This window comes from Xiphophorus hellerii, chromosome 1 (genome assembly GCF_003331165.1).
Source record: "Xiphophorus hellerii strain 12219 chromosome 1, Xiphophorus_hellerii-4.1, whole genome shotgun sequence".
NCBI lineage: Eukaryota > Metazoa > Chordata > Actinopteri > Cyprinodontiformes > Poeciliidae > Xiphophorus > Xiphophorus hellerii.
The window spans coordinates 7,676,310-7,699,047 of record NC_045672.1 but is presented as its reverse complement, the minus strand read 5'-3'; the positions used below and the strand labels follow the sequence as shown (position 1 = coordinate 7,699,047).

General features: G+C 37.4%; 1 protein-coding gene across 6 annotated transcripts; it reads left to right on the top strand.

Annotated features, from left to right (window-relative positions):
- Positions 1-435: 435 nt before the first annotated feature.
- On the top strand, positions 436-22,425 carry plekhm2 (pleckstrin homology domain containing, family M (with RUN domain) member 2). Of its 6 annotated transcripts, XM_032570360.1 has the most exons (21): positions 436-525; positions 888-955; positions 3,354-3,460; positions 6,206-6,315; positions 6,423-6,522; positions 6,659-6,746; positions 6,830-7,004; positions 7,941-8,000; positions 11,790-12,060; positions 12,148-12,927; positions 13,009-13,078; positions 14,072-14,162; positions 14,332-14,396; positions 14,581-14,669; positions 15,567-15,699; positions 15,820-16,010; positions 17,329-17,394; positions 17,483-17,642; positions 18,054-18,233; positions 19,345-19,461; positions 19,902-22,425. In XM_032570360.1, exons 2-21 carry the CDS (start codon positions 896-898, stop codon positions 20,037-20,039), a joined length of 3,051 nt encoding a protein of 1,016 aa, XP_032426251.1. In that variant the 5' UTR covers positions 436-525; positions 888-895; the 3' UTR covers positions 20,040-22,425. The 6 variants fall into 6 exon arrangements, with proteins under 6 accessions (XP_032426251.1, XP_032426259.1, XP_032426243.1 ...); XM_032570368.1 differs by having other exon boundaries at positions 455-955; positions 14,338-14,396; XM_032570352.1 differs by having other exon boundaries at positions 455-955.
- Positions 22,426-22,738: the final 313 nt, after the last annotated feature.

Sequence of the window (22,738 nt, the reverse complement as noted above, 5' to 3'; positions counted from 1 at the left end):
TTGCCTCAAGTTTGGATATCTCATTCATTTCGATTAAATTATACTTTAGTTATCCCATAGGGAAATATGTCACTTTTAATCATTTTATTAAAAGCGTTGTAGATGTTGATGGTTGTGGGCAGAAAGGACCTTCGGTAGTGGACAAGAAGAAAATCATAAAATGTCAAAGTACTCTGGTGTTAGTCTCAGATATGATCAACACTGAATGTTATAGCTTTAACCATAATTTTAAATATGGAAATAGAATCCAAATTACATAAAAATGACCAACCAGAAAGTTATTAGTTCTAATAAAGGGAAGTCCTTCATAATAATAGTATGCATGTCATAAAGGAAAATACAGGATAATACCTCTTGCCTATTTTTAATTTTTATTTTTTATTATTAATATACTTCTTGCCTTTCACACAAAAGTCACGTTCAGGTGACGTAACCCTCCGCCGGTTGGATTTCCGTTCACACCTCAGAAGATGTTAGCATGCTGTACGTTTCATTCATCGACTAAATAGCCAAATGCTGCCAAAGGTAACATTTAACAATTTCCCACCTGAGTGACACCGGTTTTATCTAAAGAATGCTCTACGCTATCTGTTCTGGGACGCCGAGAAGTCGCTTGTTAGCCTCGAAGAAGAAGAAGAAAGTGCAGGTTTAAGCTAACTCGTAAACATTAACGCTAAGCTGAAGCGACGCGCAGTTTGACGGGCACGAGCGTAAACATTTTAAACTAGCGAAAGAGTTTCCAGAACTGAAACCACAAGCTGTGTGTTTAGTTTAACGTAAAAATGCAACGGAGGGTTTGTTGAGCAGCTAATGTGGGCGGCGTTAGCTTTAGCAACAAAAGAGCGTCGCTTTGGGAGAGTCAGCTGACTGCCTTCTGCTGCCAACAGCCCCAGTGATGGATCAACTCAAAGTGAAGGACCGCATATTGGAAAACATCTCGATGTCTGTCAAGAAGGTAAGCTCTAAACAGTCTGAATTTACCATTTTGATGTACTTATAGTAGCAACATCTACTCCACATGCTTGAGTCATTGCAGCTAGTTATTAGGTCATCTTCTGTTTGCGAAAGAGGGCAACTTTCAAGCTGGAAGGACACCAGCAGTTTATAAGGGCCTTGCCCCTGCGGGAATAACTAATCAAAGTGTGAACTTGCACAAACGAACCCTTGGTTCGACAGCTAACACTTTAATTTGAACATTATAGTTTGTGTTTTTTGTCCACGGTCAGCAGTAGCGGCACTAACCCTGCTTGTGCTCGCACACTGCGGCAATGAAGAGTGTAAACAAAGCTGCAATCACTCTACAGATGGATCCGCGACATCACAATGAAACATTAGCTGTTTCCTCCTCCTTTCTGTTTATGAGAACATACTCCGTGATGATGAGTGTAATGCATGCAGAAACGCGCTTTTCGTCTTCTTTCTGCTGATTGATTAAGTGAATGCTCAAAACTGTACACGTTATTATTTTTCTGAGGGTGATCTGATTGTTAGTATTTTTGAAGCGTTGTCTCATTGCAGTCTGATTGGATTAGAAAGCTTCTTGTTTGGTAATGCACCTAGATAAGCTTTGACTAACGACCACCTTAACCCACCAATGAGAAAAAAAAAGGGTCAAATTTGAGTGTACTTGCTACTTAATTGCCTTCATTGCCCCCCATATTAATTTGGTGTTTACAAACTGTGCCTCTGGCTTTCAAGGTTTACCTTGTGCGCTTATGATGCAGTTGATCTCAGCTGCATTTAGAATTGAAAGGTTACATTGATTTTCTTGATGTCCTGTTGTGCTGTCCCTTGTAAAAATATTCATGCCCCTTGCAGCTTTTCAAACTTATTACAAAGTCGTGCAGATTTGCACTTCTAAAGGCAAATAGACAATAGCTATCCCTCAGCCAAATTGAATAAAGATTATTTAACAACAGTTAAGTCTTGCCACATATTCTAAGTTAGACATAGGTCTGTACTTTGACTTGGCCAATCTAATGCATCAATGTGCCTTGATCTAAGCTACTCCTGTGCACCCCTGGCTGTATGAACACCTTAAGTCATTTGCAGACCCCTGTCAATTCAACTCCCCTATTCTATCTACCACCATGTTTCACAGTGGAGATCTGTAAGTTTTTGCAGCAATGTGCATTTGGCATTTTTTTTCTTCTTCTAGGGTGTTGATATTGCACATAGTTTCCAGCTTACTAACAAGAAAAAATAGAACTAAATAAAAATAATGGGTACTTTTAGTGTCATTCTACTGTAAAGATTAAATGTAATTGTAAATGTAAAAATAGCTAAAACTTGCATTTGTTATATGTCTATTTTTTTTAACTTCAGTTGTAAATGTAAAAATAGCTAAAATCTGCATTTGTTATATATCTATTTTTTTTTTTAAAACTTCAGTTGTTTCTTTATCATTTTTAGTCAAAGTTTTTAAGAGCCGTTGTGGAAGGTCCAGAGAGCCAGTTGCAGCTCCGGAGCCTTGTTGCAGACCCCTGATGTAGGGTATGAATAGTTTTTGGAAGTCACGTTATATAGTTAGGTTCTAAAAGTCACTTGAAGCATAATGAGCAACACAATGAGCAACACTGGAACTTTAACTCGATCACGTACAGTGACACCTATTTTCATTTAGCTGTCATTATTTTTTAGAAATCAATTTTCACTTTGAAATTCAGGGGGGGAGGAGCTGTATTTTTTGTTTTTTTGTCAAAAAAACCCCCAAAATATATTGATTCTGATTGATTGATTGATTGATTTGTTAAAGCAATAAAAAGGAGGAAAACATACAAAGGGATGAATATTTTTCATACACATTTTAACTTTCCCTTAACATTCCAACATTGACTGTCTGTGTATCTAACAGGGGGAGTGTGATTTATCTTTGTTTCCAGGGACATAGGGCAGCTAAACTGAACAGCAACTTGCTTAAATCTACAATCCACAGACAATAGTTGGCATTTTGCCTGTTTTCTAGCAAAGCTGTTTCAGGTTCGTGTTGCAGACTGCTTCGTTTACTGCTTGTATGAGTGCTTTCAAATAGCTCCTTGGATTATGTGCTAGTCAAAGTGATTCCTCCGCTTAGACCTGCGTTTTTTGTTTTAGTTGTTGTCTAGCTGCACAATTGAAATATGCAGTGAGCATCTTTAAAACAGCTAATTTATAGAGTTATCATTTTAACCTTGTGCTGCAGGGTTAAAAGCATACCCACAAAGTCAGTCTTCTGCAGATGACCTATTGTGCAAATTCACCAACTTTTTAAACCCACCGTATTAAGAAATGCTTGGAATTCCTACTCTGAATGCCTGAAAGACTTGCACCTTCTCTCTCTGTAAGAGCAATCTGATCTGCATGTGTCTTTACAGTTACAGAGTTACTTTGCAGCCTGTGAGGATGAAACTCCGGCTATCCGCAATCACGACCGGGTCCTCCAGCGTCTTTGTGAACACCTTGACCATGCTCTGCTGTATGGGTAAGATATTTACTGCAAGATAGCTGCAGAATGTTGGAAATTAAAGAAACATTAATTCAGATTCTTTGTTCTATTTTGCGTGGATCAGATTGTTCTGATTGTAGTGTTACATATGTATGAGAGCTGTGTATGTGTACTTTTATTGTGACGTGTCATTCGGTAAATGAGACTTTTAATGCAAAGTTGACATTTCTAATGAACTTTTAATGCAGTTTTACAGGTGACACTTGTAATGCACTTTTAATGCAACTTTTATGGCAGTTTTCTATTAAAAGTGTCATTATTTACCATATGACACTTTATGACAATTCATAAACATTTATGAAGACTGCTTTGTGTTCACAAGAGGTGTTATGACATGTTTATGACAGTGTCATGTCAGTCTTATGCACACCCCTTCAAATAGTATTATCTGTTATGCTTTGCATCTAAGGTATTACTATTACTAAATACCTTGTTTCCAGATTTTAAAGACTAATCTTGATTTCTAAATTTACTGAAATAACAGTTGTTGCAATTGTTTTCCCATTTTTAAGTAGCAGCTCTTTTAAAAGTGTGTTTAAGCTAGATTCAAAAACAGCATTTCAAAGTGTGTAGAATATTATCAAAGGCCTTCAACTATTTTGAAAAGTGGAAGGGTGGGTGTATAAAAAAAGCATTAATACAATTCCAACATTATGTTTTGTTTTTTTTCTTTACTTTGAAAGCCTTTCATGTGCCTGCAGTACCATGTAGATTTTAGGAAATACCCAAGTCTAAGAAAAACATTCAGTCATCCGATCAAACAGCCTCAGACATAAAAGCATCGCTTTCCTTTGAAAAACCCATCAGACTTCTATCTCTGAGGCCATTTGATCGAATGTCTAATGACAGTTTTCTGAGGATATCTGAAAATTTACACTGTACTACAAGATAATATATTGGCATTAAAACAACATAGTGGCATGGCAATATAGTTCTCTAATGACTTTATCAAATCCTCTTCTTAAGTCATTTTCTACAGCTATAAACAAACGGGACCAACTATATGTCTGGCAAACAGAATGACTGCACTGCGTGTGCATAATAAGTTATATTTATTTCTTTCCCACTCTTCTTTGCACACACTGATATGTCACTTTGCATCCGTTTGTGTCATGTTTCATCTGATATCATTTTTTGGTTTTCTTTATGTTTGCATGTCTTCCTTCCTGTTTCACCACTTCTCTATTGGTGAAAAGAGTTGAGCCATGTCTTGCTTCTTCAGATTTTCCATTTTTTTATTATTTTTGACAGTTTCTCATTTTCTGCAAATAAATAAAAACTTTTTGCTGGGAATTTCAGAAACATGTTGTCAGTAGTTCATAGAACAATGTTCATTTTACTCAAACACATTCCTATAAAAAGTAAAAACAGAGAAACTGATCACTTTAAGTGGTCTCTTAATTTTGTCCTTAGCTGTATTTATCCACTAACAATGATGACAAAATTTTCATTCTGAATTGTTTAAAGTAGCTAACATCAGCTAAAGCACAACGGTTTCTAAATAATTATGTTGCTAACTTTCATTACTTGGAGGATTTCTTTATTGTTCAACAAGCTCACAGTGATATGACCTAATGTACTATAGTAAAATTAGTATTAGGCAAAATAGCTTTACAAGACCTATATAAATCTTTAACACTGACTGAGAAGCCATAAAACATAACAAAAGTACCTACTTCTAAAGATATTCTTGGTTATTCTAGGTAAGAGTCCTTTTGTGTAAAGAGCTTATACCATTAGCCAAACACTCAGAAGATAAAGGATATTGCGTATACTTGATTATGTATCAGATCCTAGCTTAATTTCTGAAATATTTTCTTCAAGGTGCTTTAAATTCTTTGTTTTTGACATATCTTATATTTGCTCAACATCAATAACAATATATAGCACTCATGGGCATATATAGCAATATTTTTTGCTATTCTAATGTATACCGAAGCATTCCTTTACAATGGCACTGATACAATGATATCAGTGAAATGTTTCCCAACTTTGTCTGAAAATCAACAGTAGACATTGTGAGGTTATTCTTTTAAATTATACAGTTTCTTGTTTGTTTACTTTTACCTTAGTATAATTATCCATGTTCCCACTTACCTTAACTTGGTGGAGGGACATCTGAATTTCCCCACTGTGGGACAATAAAATAGATATTTCTATTCTAATCTAATGACAGGGTGTCCTTAAAAAGTCCTAATTTCATTTATCTAAAATTAAGGCCTTATTCTCTTAAATTCATTTTAAACAAGTAAGTTGGCCTTTAATGCGTTTATCATTTTGTCTTGGCTGGACTATTTAATCTTGCATTTTCTTGTAGGAAATTTTTGTTAGGCAAAAGTTTAAGTCATACTCGGACATCTTTATTGCATTCTGTGACTCGAGACAGTTGAGGCTAACTCTCTGCTAACATACCCTTGCTACCCAGCTAGCTAGCCAGCCTTTTAGCGTCCATCATTGTAAGCGCAAATTTATTGCCATTTGGCTGCGTTAAGTTCGTACATTTCTAATAAGTCTTAAATTTATGCTTGGTTTCACAAGCATAATGACATTAAAAAGATCTTAAGTCTAAAATTTTAATCTGCAGGAACCCCAATTGGTGCTCTGATCTTCTCAGGTCAATCTGCCTGAGGATCGATATTATTTACACAATATTTTAAACAACCTGACATACGTTACCTATTTGTGTTAGCCCTTTCCTTTATGAATGTGTTGTTGTTTTAGGCTGCAGGACATATCGTCAGGCTACTGGGTGCTGGTGGTTCACTTCACCAGGAGGGAGGCTGTCCGACAGATAGACGAGCTGCAGCACATAGCCACCAACCTCGGTCGAAGTATGACGTATTAACTGCATAGGGAATTGCATTTGAAATAAAAGGAAACATCATTTATTAGACTGTCAGATGCATTCATTAAAGAAGGCTTCAACTGTTCTGTGCAGGTCGAGCATGGTTGTACCTGGCGTTGAGTGAGAGCTCTTTAGAAAGCTATCTGCGCCTCTTCCAAGAGAATCAAGGATTGTTACAGAAGTATTACTTCAAGTATGTTAAGATTTTTTTTTTTTTATTACCATTTTTAAGAAATGCATGTGACTGCTGTTAAAGTTTTCTGCTTGGACTTTTACTGTTCACTTCATATGTATTAAGTGCCTTAAATCATAATGTCTTTGATTTGTAGAAATGCATTGGTCTGCAGTCACGACCACCTTACGCTGTTCCTTACACTGGTGTCCGGCCTGGAGTTCATTCGCTTTGATCTGGAGCTGGTCAGCATAAGTTTAATCACAACATTATCACACACTGCAGTCATCTGTGTCCTTAACTTGTCAGACGCCTGTTCCTGGTTTAGGATGTGCCCTACCTGGATGTAGCTCCATACATGCCAGAGTACTACAAACCGCACAACCTGCTGGACTTCGAGGAAAGGCTCCCCAGCTCGGACAGCTTGTCTCTGCACTCGTTTACCTCCCTGACCTCCACCAACCTGGAGTGGGACGACAGCGCCATAGCTCCCTCCAGTGAAGGTAGAGCATGCTGTATTTTGTCTACTCACCCTGTTTCTTACTATACGTCTTTACCTAAATTAGTATAGTAAAACCTGGCAGTGAGATGCAGACTGATTTTCATTTTTGTTTTTTTATGCTTAAAGTAGGACTGGGCAATATTTAATTCTGCCTTTGGTTCATCTGTCTAAAGAACATTGTACCAGAAGTCGTCCTCTTTGTCTACGTTCTTTCTGGCAAACTTCAGTCTGGCCTTCATGTTTTTCTTGGAGAACGAAGTTTTCTTTCTCATTGTATAGATATTCACTTCTACATCCACTGATGACATTTTAGGGTTTTTCTATATATGCCTTATCATTTTACAGAGTTAAATATATGAGGTTTATTCAACAGGGTAAAAAAAATGCTGACTTTGAATGTTCTAATCATATTCACCAAATGTAACAACTAGGAGTGTTTCAGCCATTTGAAATTAGAAGTAATGTGGGGTTGCTTTAATTTATTCATCACCAGAAATGTTTTTTTTTTATAGATTTGGCAGAAATTTTAAACTATTCCTTTGTTTTTCTTTTTTAATTAGTTGATTTTTTTTCCCTGTATTTTTACAATTAGTGATAAATATATGTCAAAAGATGTTAGCTAAACATCCAGGCTGTCATGGGTTGTGCTATCATTTCTTCATATGACTGTATTTTATTTCATATGCTCACCGATGGTGGCAGAATACCTTCACTGGGGTAATTGCAGCGCTCAGCCCCCACAAAGCACTGAGCCAGTTCCCTGTTTTAGTTCCCATTTCTCATTTTTTTACCCTCATTGGTTTAGTTGTTTCACATTCCATGTATCATGTTATTTTACTGTTTCTCTGTCATATTCAGACTCATCTGTCTTTTGTTTCTTCAGTCAGACTTTTTCTAATTTTCAATGTTATCCCTCCTTTTCTTTTTTTTGTTTTAGATTATGATTTTGGTGACATGTTCCCCGTGTTGCAGTCATTGCCAAGCTCAAACTGGGAAGGTGGGACAATGGTCAACCCTTCCTTCCTGCTTGCTCATTCCATATTTTCTCTCCCTCCTTTATAGCATGAGTTTGAGCACAACTTGGGATTAAATGCATGCTGGGAACCTGAACTGTAAAACAGCCACTGATGCAAGATAATGTATCTGAATTTGAAAAAGATGAAGTAAATGGAACAAAAAAAATTAAAGGTTTTTGGCAGTTGGTCCTGAAAGATTTAGTTTTCTGTGATATTTAAGGCAGTATATTTAATATACTGTGTTTACGTCAAAAGCAATTATGTAGTGGCCAGCATCAGATTATTATGATCTGTTTACTTTGTGGAAGAATTCCACAGCTTCACTAAATTTAGACAAAATGTTTCAAACAATAAAGCATGACAAGCTCTGAAAGCTTTTGTTTTAAACAGAAAGAAACACAACCTTACTGCTGCAAAAATAATGTAGCATAGTGATCATTTCAGTTATAATTAAGTGTGCACCAATAGTAGTTTTCCTGCCGATCACCAATCTTGAAAAAGCCTGAGTTGCTGATTCCGATGTTGTCCAGTGCCAATTTTTGTCTGAAAAGTCTCTAAATATAGCTCATTGGATATTATCGGGTTTATGTGTAAGTATCAGTTGATCAGCCAAAATTAAGGAAATCTGAGCTAATTTATCAGAGAAATTTAATCTGTTTTCAAACACTTGTTAAAACCGTGTTATACCTTAACTCAGATTATTATTTTTTAATAATTTGACAGAAATATCTTTTAAGTGATTCATCACATTTAGAAAAAGAAGCACATTATTTTCTGATGTTTATTGGATTAATGATACAGTTGAAACAGATTTACATAAACTTTATATAAATACAATTATTCCTTCACTTTTTGGCATCAACTGACTGTTCCTAGTTTAAGTTAATCAGTATTACAAAACATGAAACCTTGTGAAGATGCTGGCATAAGATTCTTAAAGAAAGAAAGAAAACATCTGTAACTACAGAATCGACATAAATAGCCAGATTACGATTTTTAAAAACGTGTCCCGTGATCTGGTGCAATTTAACTTTTTACAAAGATTCAAGAACCATTGTTACATTTGGAGAGATAAGGGGATGAGCTTGCAAGCATGAAACAACATCCCAACTGTGCGATGCACTGAAACACTTCAGGAAGAAAGAACTAGATATTGGAGGGCATCTCAAGAGGTCAACCAGGAAGTTAAAGCTTGGAGTCAAATAAGTCTTCCAAATGCAAATTTGTTATAAGGTGGCTGAAGGATAAAGTCAGTGTTTAGGAATGGACATCACAAAGCCCTGATCATAGATCCATGTGCAACTAAGGTGACCTACAAACCTGAGTCTGTTACACCAAAGCTCAGTTAACTATTGTGAGAAATTTGTGGAAGGATACCCAGATTATTTGGCCCACCTTTAAAGGCAACTCCATCAAATGCAAAGGAAATGTAAGTAAACTTCTAAATTTGAAGAAAGTTAATATATGTTACCAAAACACCCCTGGCAACACTGCAAAATGTTGTTGTTGTTATTATTATTATTACTATCATCATAGATACATATTTTTTTATGTTATTTCCTAAAAGATACAATGTTGCCAATATTGAAAAACCTGTTTATGCTCCTCTGGCAATTTTCATAGTTGTTTGACTTGGATGGTCCCTTTATTGCTATATTGCATACAGACTATGAAATAAATCAAATTTCCGACAGATCGAGATAAAAAGTTGTTCCATTCAGTTAAAACAAATTTTATTAGATGAGGAGAGACGGTCCTTTGGGGTTGCCTATGAAACCCAAGGGCAGAATAAATAGAAATACATTTATATTATTTCATACATTTGTAGTCGTACTTATTCAAATGTCATAAATCAAAATAGAAAAAAGTGAAACAAACTGTGTTTATGCACAATAAAGTGAATCATTAATTTGGGAATTTATTGCTGGGTGGGTTACCTGTCTGTCATGTTCTGCATGTGTTGCTTATTTGGGGAACTATCTCATTCAAGCTTACTCTCCGTAACTGTTGACACAGCAGTGGGAAAGCCCGAAGCAGCTGGTACTCACCTTGTCCTTTCTAGGCTTCTCTCTTTACTGTGTATCTCTCTGTGTTGCATATTATGGTGTATCTTCTTCCTGTTGATGTCTTTCACTGGCCTAGGTTCAGCTAAGCTGTAGTGTTGGTTGAAAATCAGCCAATCAGTTTTACAAGTGACTTATTTGAAATACTTAAGATTACACTTTAGGTTCTCAAATTGCTTGAGAATAAGCAGTTATTTGTCAGTTTCTATCCTTGCCTTTTAGCTGTAGCTGCTCCAGTAACACTGCTTGACCTGGGCCTGTGACTCTGCAAAGAAACCCGCTGCCTGATACGTCTCATATTGTGTGGTGCCTTTGTTTTTATTTAACCCTTTAAAAAATTTAGATTGCTTTGCCCTAACACTGGCTATTTCTATGCTAATGAGGAAATGCACAGTATTTCTGTATACTTGTTTGGTTGGTCAGCATTGCAACACTGCAAAAACGCACAAAAGAAATTAAAACCAAATCAGTTCCTTGTAAATACGGTGCTGGTGAGAAGTTTATATACACCTGACTTGATTGTAAATCTCCTGGGTTGGTAAAAGCATTACCAACTGAATGTTTTTTTTCAGTTGGCAATTACTATACAACAAACAAATTCTTTGACTTGGCAGTAATGAATAATTAAATGTAACTATTTGAAATAGTTGATTTTTCTAGTCCACATAAGCTCAAATGCAAAACAAAAAAATATACATATGTATTCTTGTTGGATGCTTTCTATGCAGCCCTTCGTAGGTTGCAGAGAAACCAAATAATTCATGAGCCATCAACAAGCTTCTGATAAAATTGTGGCTGGATATTCAACCTCCGTTATTATGAAATGTTACCTTTTTTTAACTAACTGATTTACCAATAGGGACCCAGCTTTTAAATATATTAAACAAATTGCCCTTCCATAGACTTAATGTTGCATGGACTGGTTTTATTATTTTCAAAAGCAGTTTTGAAGCCTGTTGATATACCTGGTTTTGTCAAAGTTTCCAACATCAAGCTGTTGGTTTGAGGCAGGGGTGCCTTGATACAGTTTATTCTTTTTCCGATACAATACCAATATGGCAGCTTTGACTATTGGCTGACACAGATACTGACTCAATACATTATCAGCACAAACCATACATACAGTTATTACTTATTTTGTAGTGTGGGATGTTAGAAAAGGCTTGATTAAGTGATACTACTCAAACAGAGAACAATAGTGGACAGCAATAGGTATGAGAACAACTAGCTAATATGTCTGACAGTGAGATACAAGCACTGAAGTATATAAATGCTGGAGTGGATTGCTTCTATCAGCGTCCTTATATCAGAGATTTTAAATTTCCAGAATATGCTTAAAAGTGAGTTCTGTGCCAAACAACTCAACCAGTTTAAACAAATTATCAACTCTGCCTTTGAAAATTCTGCTGGAAGCTTGTTGATGCTTCCAAAAATGTGTTATTTTACTGCAACTTTCAACACTTAAGCATATGTTTTACCATGTAAATTCAAACTTGTGAAGACAGCACAGCTCAAATATTCTTTTAATAAGTGTAATAAAGTTTTCATTGGCACTGTAACTTTTACCAACAAGCCAATTGACGTAAATTCTGCTGCCACCAATGCAGGAGAGGCAGTCTGTGTATTTCCTTTACTCTTTAGATATAAACCTGGACAACAGCTGCATTTGCATTTACTCAGTTATCTTTTTGCGGCTCTTGACAATAGAGGGTGACTTGACCGACCAGGCCAGCTGCCCACGGTCGACTGGCTCTGATCCCCAGACGGTCGTCAGTGACACAGTAGTTGTCACCAGCACAGCCGTGGGGAAAACGGTTGCTCGCCTTTCCCCGAACAGCCCCACATCTCGACACAACCCGTTCAATGAGGACTCTGACACGAACACCTCAGCGGACGTTACACCAGTTCATGCAGCCAGCCGTCGGAACACCACCGAAGATGAGACAGAGGTCAATGGCAATGAGCTTGAAGTCATCAGGTAGTGAATGTTTTAGGGTCTTACCTTTAAGAAGCATCTTTTGCTTATGCGGGAAGCTAAATTTACCATCTTCATTATCTGTCCTAGGATGGCTAAACGAAAGAAGCCAGCCAAGAAGCGACGTGGCAGGGGATCTACGGATTCCAGCAGCAGCATCCATGCCTCGCTGTCCTCTGAACATGAGGAGATTGTGAACCACAGCATGTCGCAAGAAGTTGACTCGATAAACTCCACTGTAGCGCTACTGGACAGTGAAGGAGAGCAGAGCAGGAGCAGAGTGGGGTCTGTGATTGTAGAGGAAGGGGGCGAAGAAGGGGTGGAAGGCTTGCTTCGGCTCCCAGAGATGACAGACACCTCCATGGACACCGTTGGACAACCCCTCCGTGATGTCATGGAGAGGCTCAACGGGTCCTGGGTACCCCCTGAAGAACAGGATCACAATCAAAGCTGTGATCAGAGGTCCCTGACTCCGGTGCAGCAGCCCTTTCGCAACGATTCCGAAGGAAAACCTCCTGACCCAACTCCACAAGAGACGTTTGACTCCTCCCTGGCCGACAGACCAGACTGCCTGCAGACCTCTAGTGTGTCTGCGGACCTATGCTGCATTACCACCGACAGTACAGACTCTGCTGACACAAGTGGTGGCCACAATGACTCTACAGAGCAAAGCCAGTCACAGACTCTTTCAGGTAGCCTTGAAGATGAGGAAGAAGCAGAAGAGCCAGCAGGACGGAAGCTCCACATGAAGGAGGAGGAAGAGGAAGAGACCGTAGAGGGAGATTCAGCAGGCAGAACATCTGTAACCGAGGAAACGGAGCAACAGGAGAAACTCAGTCCTTCTGAGATTTCTCACCCAGCAGAGTTCAAGTAAGATGTCAAGATATGACCAGATATTTGTTCTGGTGCTGGTTCTCATTGCAAATTTAATCCTCTTCATCCACGTTGCAGGGTGGACAACAATCACCTGCTTCTTCTCATGATCCATGTGTTCAGAGAGAACGAGGAGCAACTTTTCAGAGTGAGGATGGAAGAAGCTTTCTTTTCTTTTTTCAGACTTTTTCTAAACCTCAAGAGAGTCACGTCTCAATTCATTGTTCAACAATCAGATTAACAGATTGATTTGGCATCACAAATAAAATGTGTAGAGAACAAAAATTCCACTCTGTCCCTTTAAGAAAGTTGAAACTTTTGATGTTATTATGTCCTCTTAGAAGTGGCTATGAAACAGTCTTTCTTTGGAAATGTTGCAAGGCCCACAGTTTTGTCAATGCCTTTTACACTTCTTCCTTATAGACTGACAAATTACAAAAGTTTGCTCTTTTTCAACCATGAGGTGCCTATAATCAGGGTGCCTGCACTTAAAGTCTTAAATTCATTAATCTAAAAGTAAGGCTTTAAAATGTCTTAAAATTATTTTAAAAAGAAGTATGTTGGCCTTTAATCATATGTCTTCAATTTTGCCTTGACAGGATTATTTCATTTCATATATTCAATGTATTATTTTTTCTAGACTTTTCTGTCAGGCAAAATCTTCATAGCGTTCTCATGAGAGCCTCAGTTGTCTCTCATGAGACAACTGAGGCTACCAGTAATTACCTGCTAATACCCTTCCTAGCTACCTAGCTAGCTTATATGTGTCTATCGTGGCTAAGTTCAAATGTATCTCCAGGATGACATCCACACTTCTTCTGTGGAGATGTAGGTCTTAAATTTCATTAAAATTGGTCTTAAAGATTTCTTTAAAAGTCTTAAATTTGACTTGGTGAAACCTGCAGAAACCATGTTTAAAATGTTCTAACTTTGCCACATTTGCTTCTAAATTTTCTCAAAAAGCAGGAAGAACAATCTGCCCATGAGGACTACCTCTGTATATAAAAATTGTCTGCTTTCCTTCACATTATAAAAACGTCACAGTAAATCCTCCATGGAGATGCTAACAATAGTAAATGCTTCATTGGAGACAAATAAAACTCCCTAAGGATTTCTCTGCCATTCATTTTGTGTTTTCCAGATGTTGAGAATGAGTACAGGTCACATGGAGGGGGACCTGCAGCCTCTTTATCTGCTGCTGACTGACTGTTACATCTACTTACTAAGAAAGGGTGAGTAAATAACATAATCAGCCAGCACCTCTGGCTCTGATATCCAAAACTGACACCAGCCCTATGTCATGGGAAACCTTAGAATTTGTGTGCTGCACAGAGTTTTGTTCATGGATCATATATTTTGCGATTCATTTGGCGTACATTAATATCTGCCTATTATTTTTAGGAGCAGCTGAAAAACCCTACACAGTAGAAGATGCTGTTTCCTATAATGAGCTCGACTATCTCTCTGTAAGTCATCTGCACCTCACAAGTTTATCTCATTTTTTCTAGATAGATTTCACTACATTTATATTATATTTTTCTTCTAAACTTATTGCTTTTGTATTACTGCTAATGCAATGATTGACAATGATAAAACAGGAGATTTACTTAATATGTTTTAAACAAGATAGATCTAATTTTTTCCCCTTAGGTGGGCCTTGACCAACAGACAATAGCGCTGGTTTGCACCAACAGAAGAAGGAAGTTCCTGTTGGATACAGCTGATGGCTCGCTGACTGTGTAAATTCACTTATATTGGTTTTTATTAATATTCCTGACTTATACGTTCTCTTTGTGTATTAAAAGAGGTAGCAAATGCAATTTCATTCTGTTCCTTTTTTTGGACAGATATTTACACCATTGGCTGAATTGTCAAATTAACTTTTGTTTTTTTATACATTTCTTGTAAAGTGCTCCTTTTTATTGGAAAATGATGATCTAACAAGATTTCAGTCTAAAACTTTTGATTCGATATCCCATGGTGACCTATTCCTCACCTACGTCGCTTTTTCTGGCTGTTGACAAGCTTCCAACATAATTCAGTCTAAATATTATCCACTGCTAGCAGTAGACTTTATAAAAGTCAGATATTTTGCTGGTGTGTGAACCAAGTCTTGCATTCACAACTGTTCATCAGGTAGTCCATTGCAGAAGTTTAATATTACACTGCTTTACATATTATCCTTTATTTATACAGAAAAAATCTCTTGAGTCAATGTCTCATTTACAAGAGAGATCTGTTACATACATCACAAAAACATAAAAATAACAATACAGTCTACCAAACACTTATGCATTCTCTAAAGTTTGGAATCATTTCATCTTGAACACAACCAATTGTGTCAGCGTTTCAACTATCTCGTCCCAACTGTGACCCTTACATGAAAGGAGATAGATTATAAAGCTTAGAAACGACCAAGTATCCGGTCACTATTTTGAAACTGCTGGAACATCAGTGTGACCCTATAGAGAAGGTTCTGATCTGGGAGATCTCAAACATTTCTCCATTCATCTTTTCTGACTTGTCTCCTACTTCCTGCCACTGACAAACATTCATCTTGGAAAAGTGTTGGTTTCCTTCTCACTGAGTGATTGCCTGTCCACTGGCATTCAATCTCCTTTCTCCTTCATTTTTAGCTGGTTCCTGTCTGTGCTGAAGTCCGCCATGGTCCACGGTTGTCGAGAGCCTCCATATCCAGCTGTTCTGACAGATGCCACCATGGAAAAACTGGCCTTGAATAAGTTTGTCTCTCAGGAGTGTCATTGTGAGGTAGAATATTGTTACAACTGATTTGTGCTGTAGCAGCTTTCGACAACCAAACCTTCCAATCATTATGACATTTGTTGCTTATTATTCTCAGGTATCTGAAGTGTCTATTATTATTCTCAGGTATCTGAAGTGTCTATCCAGCTTTATTCACTGGTTCACTGGGAGGACCCAATGGATATGACCATGTCTCCCCAAGGAGGCACACCCACCTCTGGTGTCCCTTCCAATATCAAAGAAGGTTCTCTGCAGTACAGGGCTGGGATCACGTACCTCGGTAAAGAGATGTGGAAGAGCTGCTACGTCATCCTCGGGTACAGACCATACTCATGCTCATATTTTCCTTTCCAAACTCCCCTCCAGTTGTTTTTATGCTGAATAGCTGAGTCTTTGTCTCCTCGGACCAAAACTGGAGTTCTCTAACATTGCACTTAGGAGATTTTCCATCTCCTTCTACTGGGAAGATGAGCTTAAATTGCCATCCAGCCTTGATTTTCTCCATTCCAGTTTGAATCTAATTCTTGCTCTGACTGTGGCTATGGGCAAAATTTCAAAACTGTAGTTGACTCGTTTTGGGTTTTTTTGAGTTCCTGAATTAACAGACTAAATGGCATGTTTTAATGTCTTATTCTAAAGTGTGACTACAGAAAATGTGACATTTTATATTTCTACCTCTGTGAAACAGGAAGTTCTAAATTACAGATTGAAAGTTCCTACATAACCTCATCAAGTAAAGTATGATTTTAAGTCATTGGGATATTTTTATATAATTTAATTTTGCCACCAATAACCATTTTTTTGGTTTTTGCTATTGCAGGATTTCTCCCCCCTGAATAAATGTACTCAAAATAAGATTTTTTACTCGTATAAAAGTTGCAGTAACTTTTATAAACAATATACATCTCCATATTTGTTAAAACTGTTACCATGTTGTGACAGATAATATGCGAAAAAAACTAGCTCCTTCATCTCCTCTTTGTGCTAATATCACCATCTACAGAAGTGCACCGCTCTTGGTCCAAAAACAACCAATCAGAGCCAAGAGGAGAGTCTTTGCGCTGTCAATCAAGCTTGTAGTGGCACTGCTCAGTATGCTTATGGAGGAGAAACAGCTTACAGTTGGAGAAAAACTATTTATTCTCTGTCATTGGTGGTTATGCTAACTACGCTGAGCATTCATGACGGGAAACCAGCTGTAGCGTAGCAGAAAGAGAGAGAGTGTGAACAGCATTATTGACAGCACTAAGACCCTCCTCCTGGCTCTGATTGGTTGTTTTTGACCAAGAGCGGTGCATTTCTGCAGATGGCTGAGGGACCACACAGGGAAGCAGAGGAGCTTGATTTTTTTTTTTTTTCACAGATTAACAAACATATCGCTTATTAAAGTTACATACTGCACCTTTAAGGCTTTTTCACATTATAGAAGTACTTTATTCATCCCAGCAGGGAAATTACTTAAAGAGGGGTACTAATGACAGAGAGTGGTGCTATATCATTTGAACAGGTTTTATTACATAATATAATTTCTTGTATAATTTGTTTCTTTCATGTTTTACTGAAAATATTAATCTGACAGTCTGTCCAAATGTCATCCGGTATATGGAGCTAAATGTTTGTTCTCTCTTTGTGCAGCAAAGGGGTTCTGTACTTGTATGCAGAGAGGACAGATGTGACCCCTCTGATGTCTGTCACCTTGGGGTAAGTCTCAGAAAGCTCAACTTCCAGATTGAAAATGATGCCCTCTGAGGGGCTCTCCCTGTTTTGACGCCTCTTTGTTTGTCCTCAGGGGGGAACACTGTGGAGGGTGCCGTCGCTCCAACAACACAGAGCGTCCCCACGCCTTCCAGGTCATCTTGACAGAGCGCCCCCCACTGGTACTCAGTGCCAATAATGAGCAGGACATGGCCGAATGGATGCAGCTTCTCTGTCAGTCTGTTTCCAAAGGGGTAAGTGGAGATAGTTGGAATAATGCACTGTTCATATTACAAATTTTGCATCCATTGGTTTTAAGTTAGAGATTTCTATGGATAAACATAGGAATGGTGGAAAAGAAAAACCTTATTATGGACAGGATTTATTTAATGTTTGTACAATTTTCATCTGTATCAGACATTATAAGCAAAGGTTTCTCATTTTCTTCAGCTACCTTGCTAAATAGGGTATTTCAAAAATATTTGTCCCCTTTCTATGTTCTTATGAATAGCTTTTTGAACCTTGTACTCTTGTTTTCTTCCATTAAACATTTTCATTTGCTTCTGTTATTCTTTTTGTTTTTGTTGGATTTAACAGACATTATTTTGGTTGCATGATTTCCTATTGAATATGGACCTATGAAAACTACAGCCCCTTTACCACAGGTTATCCCTCAGGGTGTGGCCCCCACCCCATGTATCCCATGTTGCCTGGTGGTGACGGACAAGAGGCTGCTAACTTGTCATCAGGATTGTCAGACGAGCTTTTTCCGTTCGCTGGGCAGTGTCGATATCTGTGATGTGACCACTGTGAGCTTGGAGTCTGACAAGGAATACTGTGTTATTGTGAGTGATCTTCTGCTTACCTTTGTCTGTGATTGGTACGTCAGAAAATTACTATGTGTATTTTACTAATACTTTAGGTAACGGCTATTTCCGCTGCCAAGTGTTCTTCCCCTATCATGTTGATTCCTTTTACAGAATAAATAAGGACTGTTGGGGATACTTCATTTAAACAGTTTCTATGGTAACCATATCTACTTGAGTTATCAGAAAATAGAGCAGTCAGTAACCAATTCCTTTGTATTCAGATATTGGGTTTAGATTTTCTAATCATACGTGATGCGTATTGAGTTTACAGGGTTCATACATAGGTGCTGAATTGTCTGGATCTTTATTTGACGATTTTCCAGGACTTGAAAATGAAATGGAATATGGAAAAGTGTTTTGTTTTTTAAGGCAATACATCTAATAATGTTTATGATGTGCACACTATGGCTTTACATTAATTTATAACAAATTGACATTCTTCAGCTCCTATTTGCTACATCAAACCTTACTTTTTGGCATTTTATTATTTCGGTTTCTTAACTTTTTCACAAAAGGGCAATTACTTTATTTTTAGGACATCAGACAACTTCAGGCTTATGATCCTTCGACTTTGGCTTTTTAAAATACAATTAATATCAACTAACATACTAAAACTGCTACAGTAAAGATACCAAGGTTCTCAAATTGTGCTTTGAATAGTTTCCATCTAACATATGATATCCCAATCCATAACTGATAAATAAAAACGTTACAGATTTTGAAATAAAGCTTGAACTCAACAATGCAATGGTGCTAATCAACCAAACTTGTTGAGATTAACTTGTTCTCATGGTACAGATTTAGATGAGAAGCTAATTTTTCTTTTACTTGTATGGCGTGTTTTGTCATTTAAGGAAAATTGGACGTTCTTTGTTGTTTTTCCCACTGATCAAAAATACCCAAATTAAAGATCAGATGTTTTGATGTTTCAAAATTTGTTTCTAGAAATTGAATTAATTTGAAAGAATCTTTACAAGCTGTGACAATACCTGTGGAATTGTTTCTTGTTTTTGTGTTGCTTTTCCTAATGAAAATCTTCCCATTGGGCTTTTTCCAGTGCTGTAACATCGGCTTTTGCTCTCTACAGGAGTTTGCAGCAGATCGAACTCAGTTCCTCCCTCCATGGGTGTTATACTTCAGCGGCTGTGAAGAGAGGGATCGGCTTCTAAATGCATTAAACAAGACATGGAAGGACATTTTTCAGGTCAGAATGAACTGTCAACCTTGTTCTTGACGGGATAAAATCAACATGTGGTGGTTTTACAAATCCAGCATTGGTTAGTTAGGAAAAAAGAGTTTAGAAGATAGTTTATCAGGGCTTTCTTCAAAAAACTTGCTAAGCCCGTTGGCTACTAGGCCACTTTACCTACAGCCAAGATGACAGAAAATATAAAAATATGTCTTAATAACTATGTCATTGGAAGATATTATTGACAATACTTAAACACTAACTATAGATTTTAAGAAAAATGCAAAAACAAATAAAATTTCTTTAATATCTTTTTTTTTTTGCACTTCGCTTAAGCAAGTTCTGCCTAGCAGCCCGCCAGGCTTAACTTTATATAACATTATGCAAAAAGAGCTTTATAGCATGTTCTCTTGCGCTGTGTAGTTAAACATGTTGCCTGTTGTCGTCGTACACAGGTTGACCTCCCCCACCATGAGCTGTTGGACCCGCTGGTGCAGAAGCGCTGTGGTGAGGCCCTGGAGCTGATGAAGAGTGCCTGGCAGAGGGCAGACAGCCTGGCTCGAGGCAGAGCCCAGCGGGAACCCTGGTGCTGACACACACACACACATATCCACACCCCATCATCTGTGTGTGCTTCCCTGGTACGACACAATCCAATGGAGGGTTACGTGTCAGAATACTCAGAAGTAACATTCTGGTCCATCAGACATGCGGCGGTAATTTTGCTGAAGCCAAGTTTCAGAACTGCTTTCATTTAAAACATTTAATGCTAAAGTTGTGGTGCATGTGCACACAGAGATATTGATTCCACTAAAATAGCTACATTTGGCAGAAACGGTGAAGGTTTGTTGTCATAAACCTCTAACCTTTAACTCTGAAGATTTTGCTAAGTCTGAAGCATGACGAGAATCAGCAGCTAGGAAGTTTTCTTTTATATGTCTGCCAATCTGAGTGCTTCATATTATACACATCTGGATGGATTCACAATTTTATCCTGTGCACAAAAATTTTTTAGGATACTCACCGCTTGCGTAATGCACACAACTGTGTGAATTTGAAGGTCTTTTTTACACTGATGCTAATGCTAACTGTTAAAACGTGTCCTGATAAAGTTGACCTGAAGTGCAAACGTACAAAACTTTATGGTGTCGGTGCACGAGCGCTGACCCTGGTCTGATATTCAGATTAGCTGTGAGCAAGAGTACACACCTTCACAAGGAGTAATTCTCACATAAACTTTAGACAAGACCCTGCGGGAATGAAGATCTGAAGCAGATATTGATATTTTACACATGTCAAGCACTCTGGGAAACACACTCATGCCTGATATTTGCTGTTCTAGAAGTTGAAATGTTTCCACCTAAATTTGCCTTTTTTTCCACGGTGTGGAGACAGATAACATTTGCACATTATTTTTGCTCGGTTTTTTTGGTACTAGGTTTATTTTTTTCTCTTTCCAGAAGTAGGAGGAGGATTCAGATGAATTATTTAAATTGCTAGTTGATTAGATTAGTTGGGATTTTTCTGATGTTTACGTCTATGTATATAAGTGTTGCAGTCTGTTTGAATCATATTTCACAGAATAATGTGTTATTTGACCATACTTCTTCCTTTGATTTTTGTGTCAAGTGTTGATAACATTGAACTTTTATTTATAAGTTTATCATTATGCTCATTGCAATGCATGATTTCTAAGGAAATCCTCACCTTTTTCTGATTACTTTCTTTTTTGATGTAATACTAAGGCTTGGCAGAACATAAAAATTGCAAAGATTTGAATCTCAATACAATCTCCCCTACACAATAAAATATTGGCTCTCATTAAAACATGAAATAATGTTTTGCTTGTGTTGACAATTTTGCCTTTTATGATCTGTAATGGGTAAATTGACTAATTTCAACTAAATTAATCCTTTTGATATTTTAAACAGATGCCTTTTCAAGTATATTTGCTTTCAGATCACTGAAATTTACATTTTGTTTGAATTTTATCTCAGATGTTCTCTTCTTCCAATTAAATTTTATGTTAAACAGGCACATGGATGTGAAACCTAAATACTCTAAACGGACTTTGAAGAACTTCCACTAGGTGTTGCATTTTAGGCTAAACAAGCTTTATCAGAAGTGCTGTTTTTATATAACTCTTAACTCTGTGGTTAAATATGCACTGCATTAACATGCCTCTTAGCCATATACATACATGTGTACATCTTGTACAATTTACACTGTGTTACTCCTGTGTTAGCATTAATCAGGTCAGTAAACCTTTCTAAGTGCCACTTGGTCTTGCTTTTTTTTTTCTTTTTTTTTGGTAACAAAGAAATCTCAGGTGAATAAAGGTTCCAAAACCTTAAGAGTCACCTTGTGTGTTTTTGTTTTGCTACAGCGTCTCTTGAATCTCAGTGCAGTATTTTTTAAATCACCGTTTTCTTTAAGCTTTGGGACGTTGCAACTCTCAGTGCAGCGTTATGAAGCTATGTTTGCACACACATGGGGAGGAACATTTGGAGAAGGTTTTATAAAAGGTTTTGCTCTTTGCAAGAAAAATAGAGTACGAATTCCTAAAGGATCCGTTGGTTTGGGAACGTAAAGTTGGAGATGTTGGAGACTTGAAATGTGTCTTCTGTGCTTTGATTTGTGCCTGTGGACGGTATATGAAGAAAAAGTTAAGGAAGTGTTCTTGAGCGTTTGAAATTCAGGAAATTGCTGGTCAATGATGGGTAATACCTTGTAAACGATGTACTGTCAGAGTTTTTCTGTTTTTTGTTTTTCCTGTTTGTTTACATGCACATTGCATAGAATATTTGTATTATTCATTGGATTTATTGAAATGTAAATAAAGCACTAATAATAATAACAGTCTGTTAAGTCCCACTTAACCATATGCATGTTCTGAAAGTTTTATATTGTTCTGAATCTCAGAGAATGTACAAACAAAGCTTTGGAAAATGCAACTAAATAAACTGCAAAGAAAGTTGACTCCTGCGGTGACTCTTTGTGGGTTTTAAAGATTCTCGCGTTACTTGCAAATATAATCAAGGATGAAAGCTGCGGCAGTCATGTTGGAGCAGGACCAGAAACTTTACAAGTTACTGCAGCTCAGTCGAAATGTTTTTTTTTAGTTAAATGCAACATTGTAATCTGGAATTACACTGCAGCACACAAAGCAGAAGCTCCCTGTCTTTAGGGCAACAGGACTTTGAGTTTGTTGTTTATTGTATGTCCTTAAAATATGAACATGCACTCTATTGGTTCTACATGTTTTGTTGAAGAATACCTTGTAATTATCTTT

Excerpts from the sequence above, each read along its gene's own strand:
- plekhm2 (XM_032570360.1), top strand. The coding sequence starts at position 896 with ATGGATCAACTCAAAGTGAAGGACCGCATATTGGAAAACATCTCGATG. Across the intron at positions 8,001-11,789 it reads GCCAAGCTCAAACTGGGAAG|AGGGTGACTTGACCGACCAG; the intron begins GTGGGACAATGG and ends TCTTGACAATAG. Across the intron at positions 17,395-17,482 it reads CTGATGTCTGTCACCTTGGG|GGGGGAACACTGTGGAGGGT; the intron begins GTAAGTCTCAGA and ends GTTTGTCCTCAG.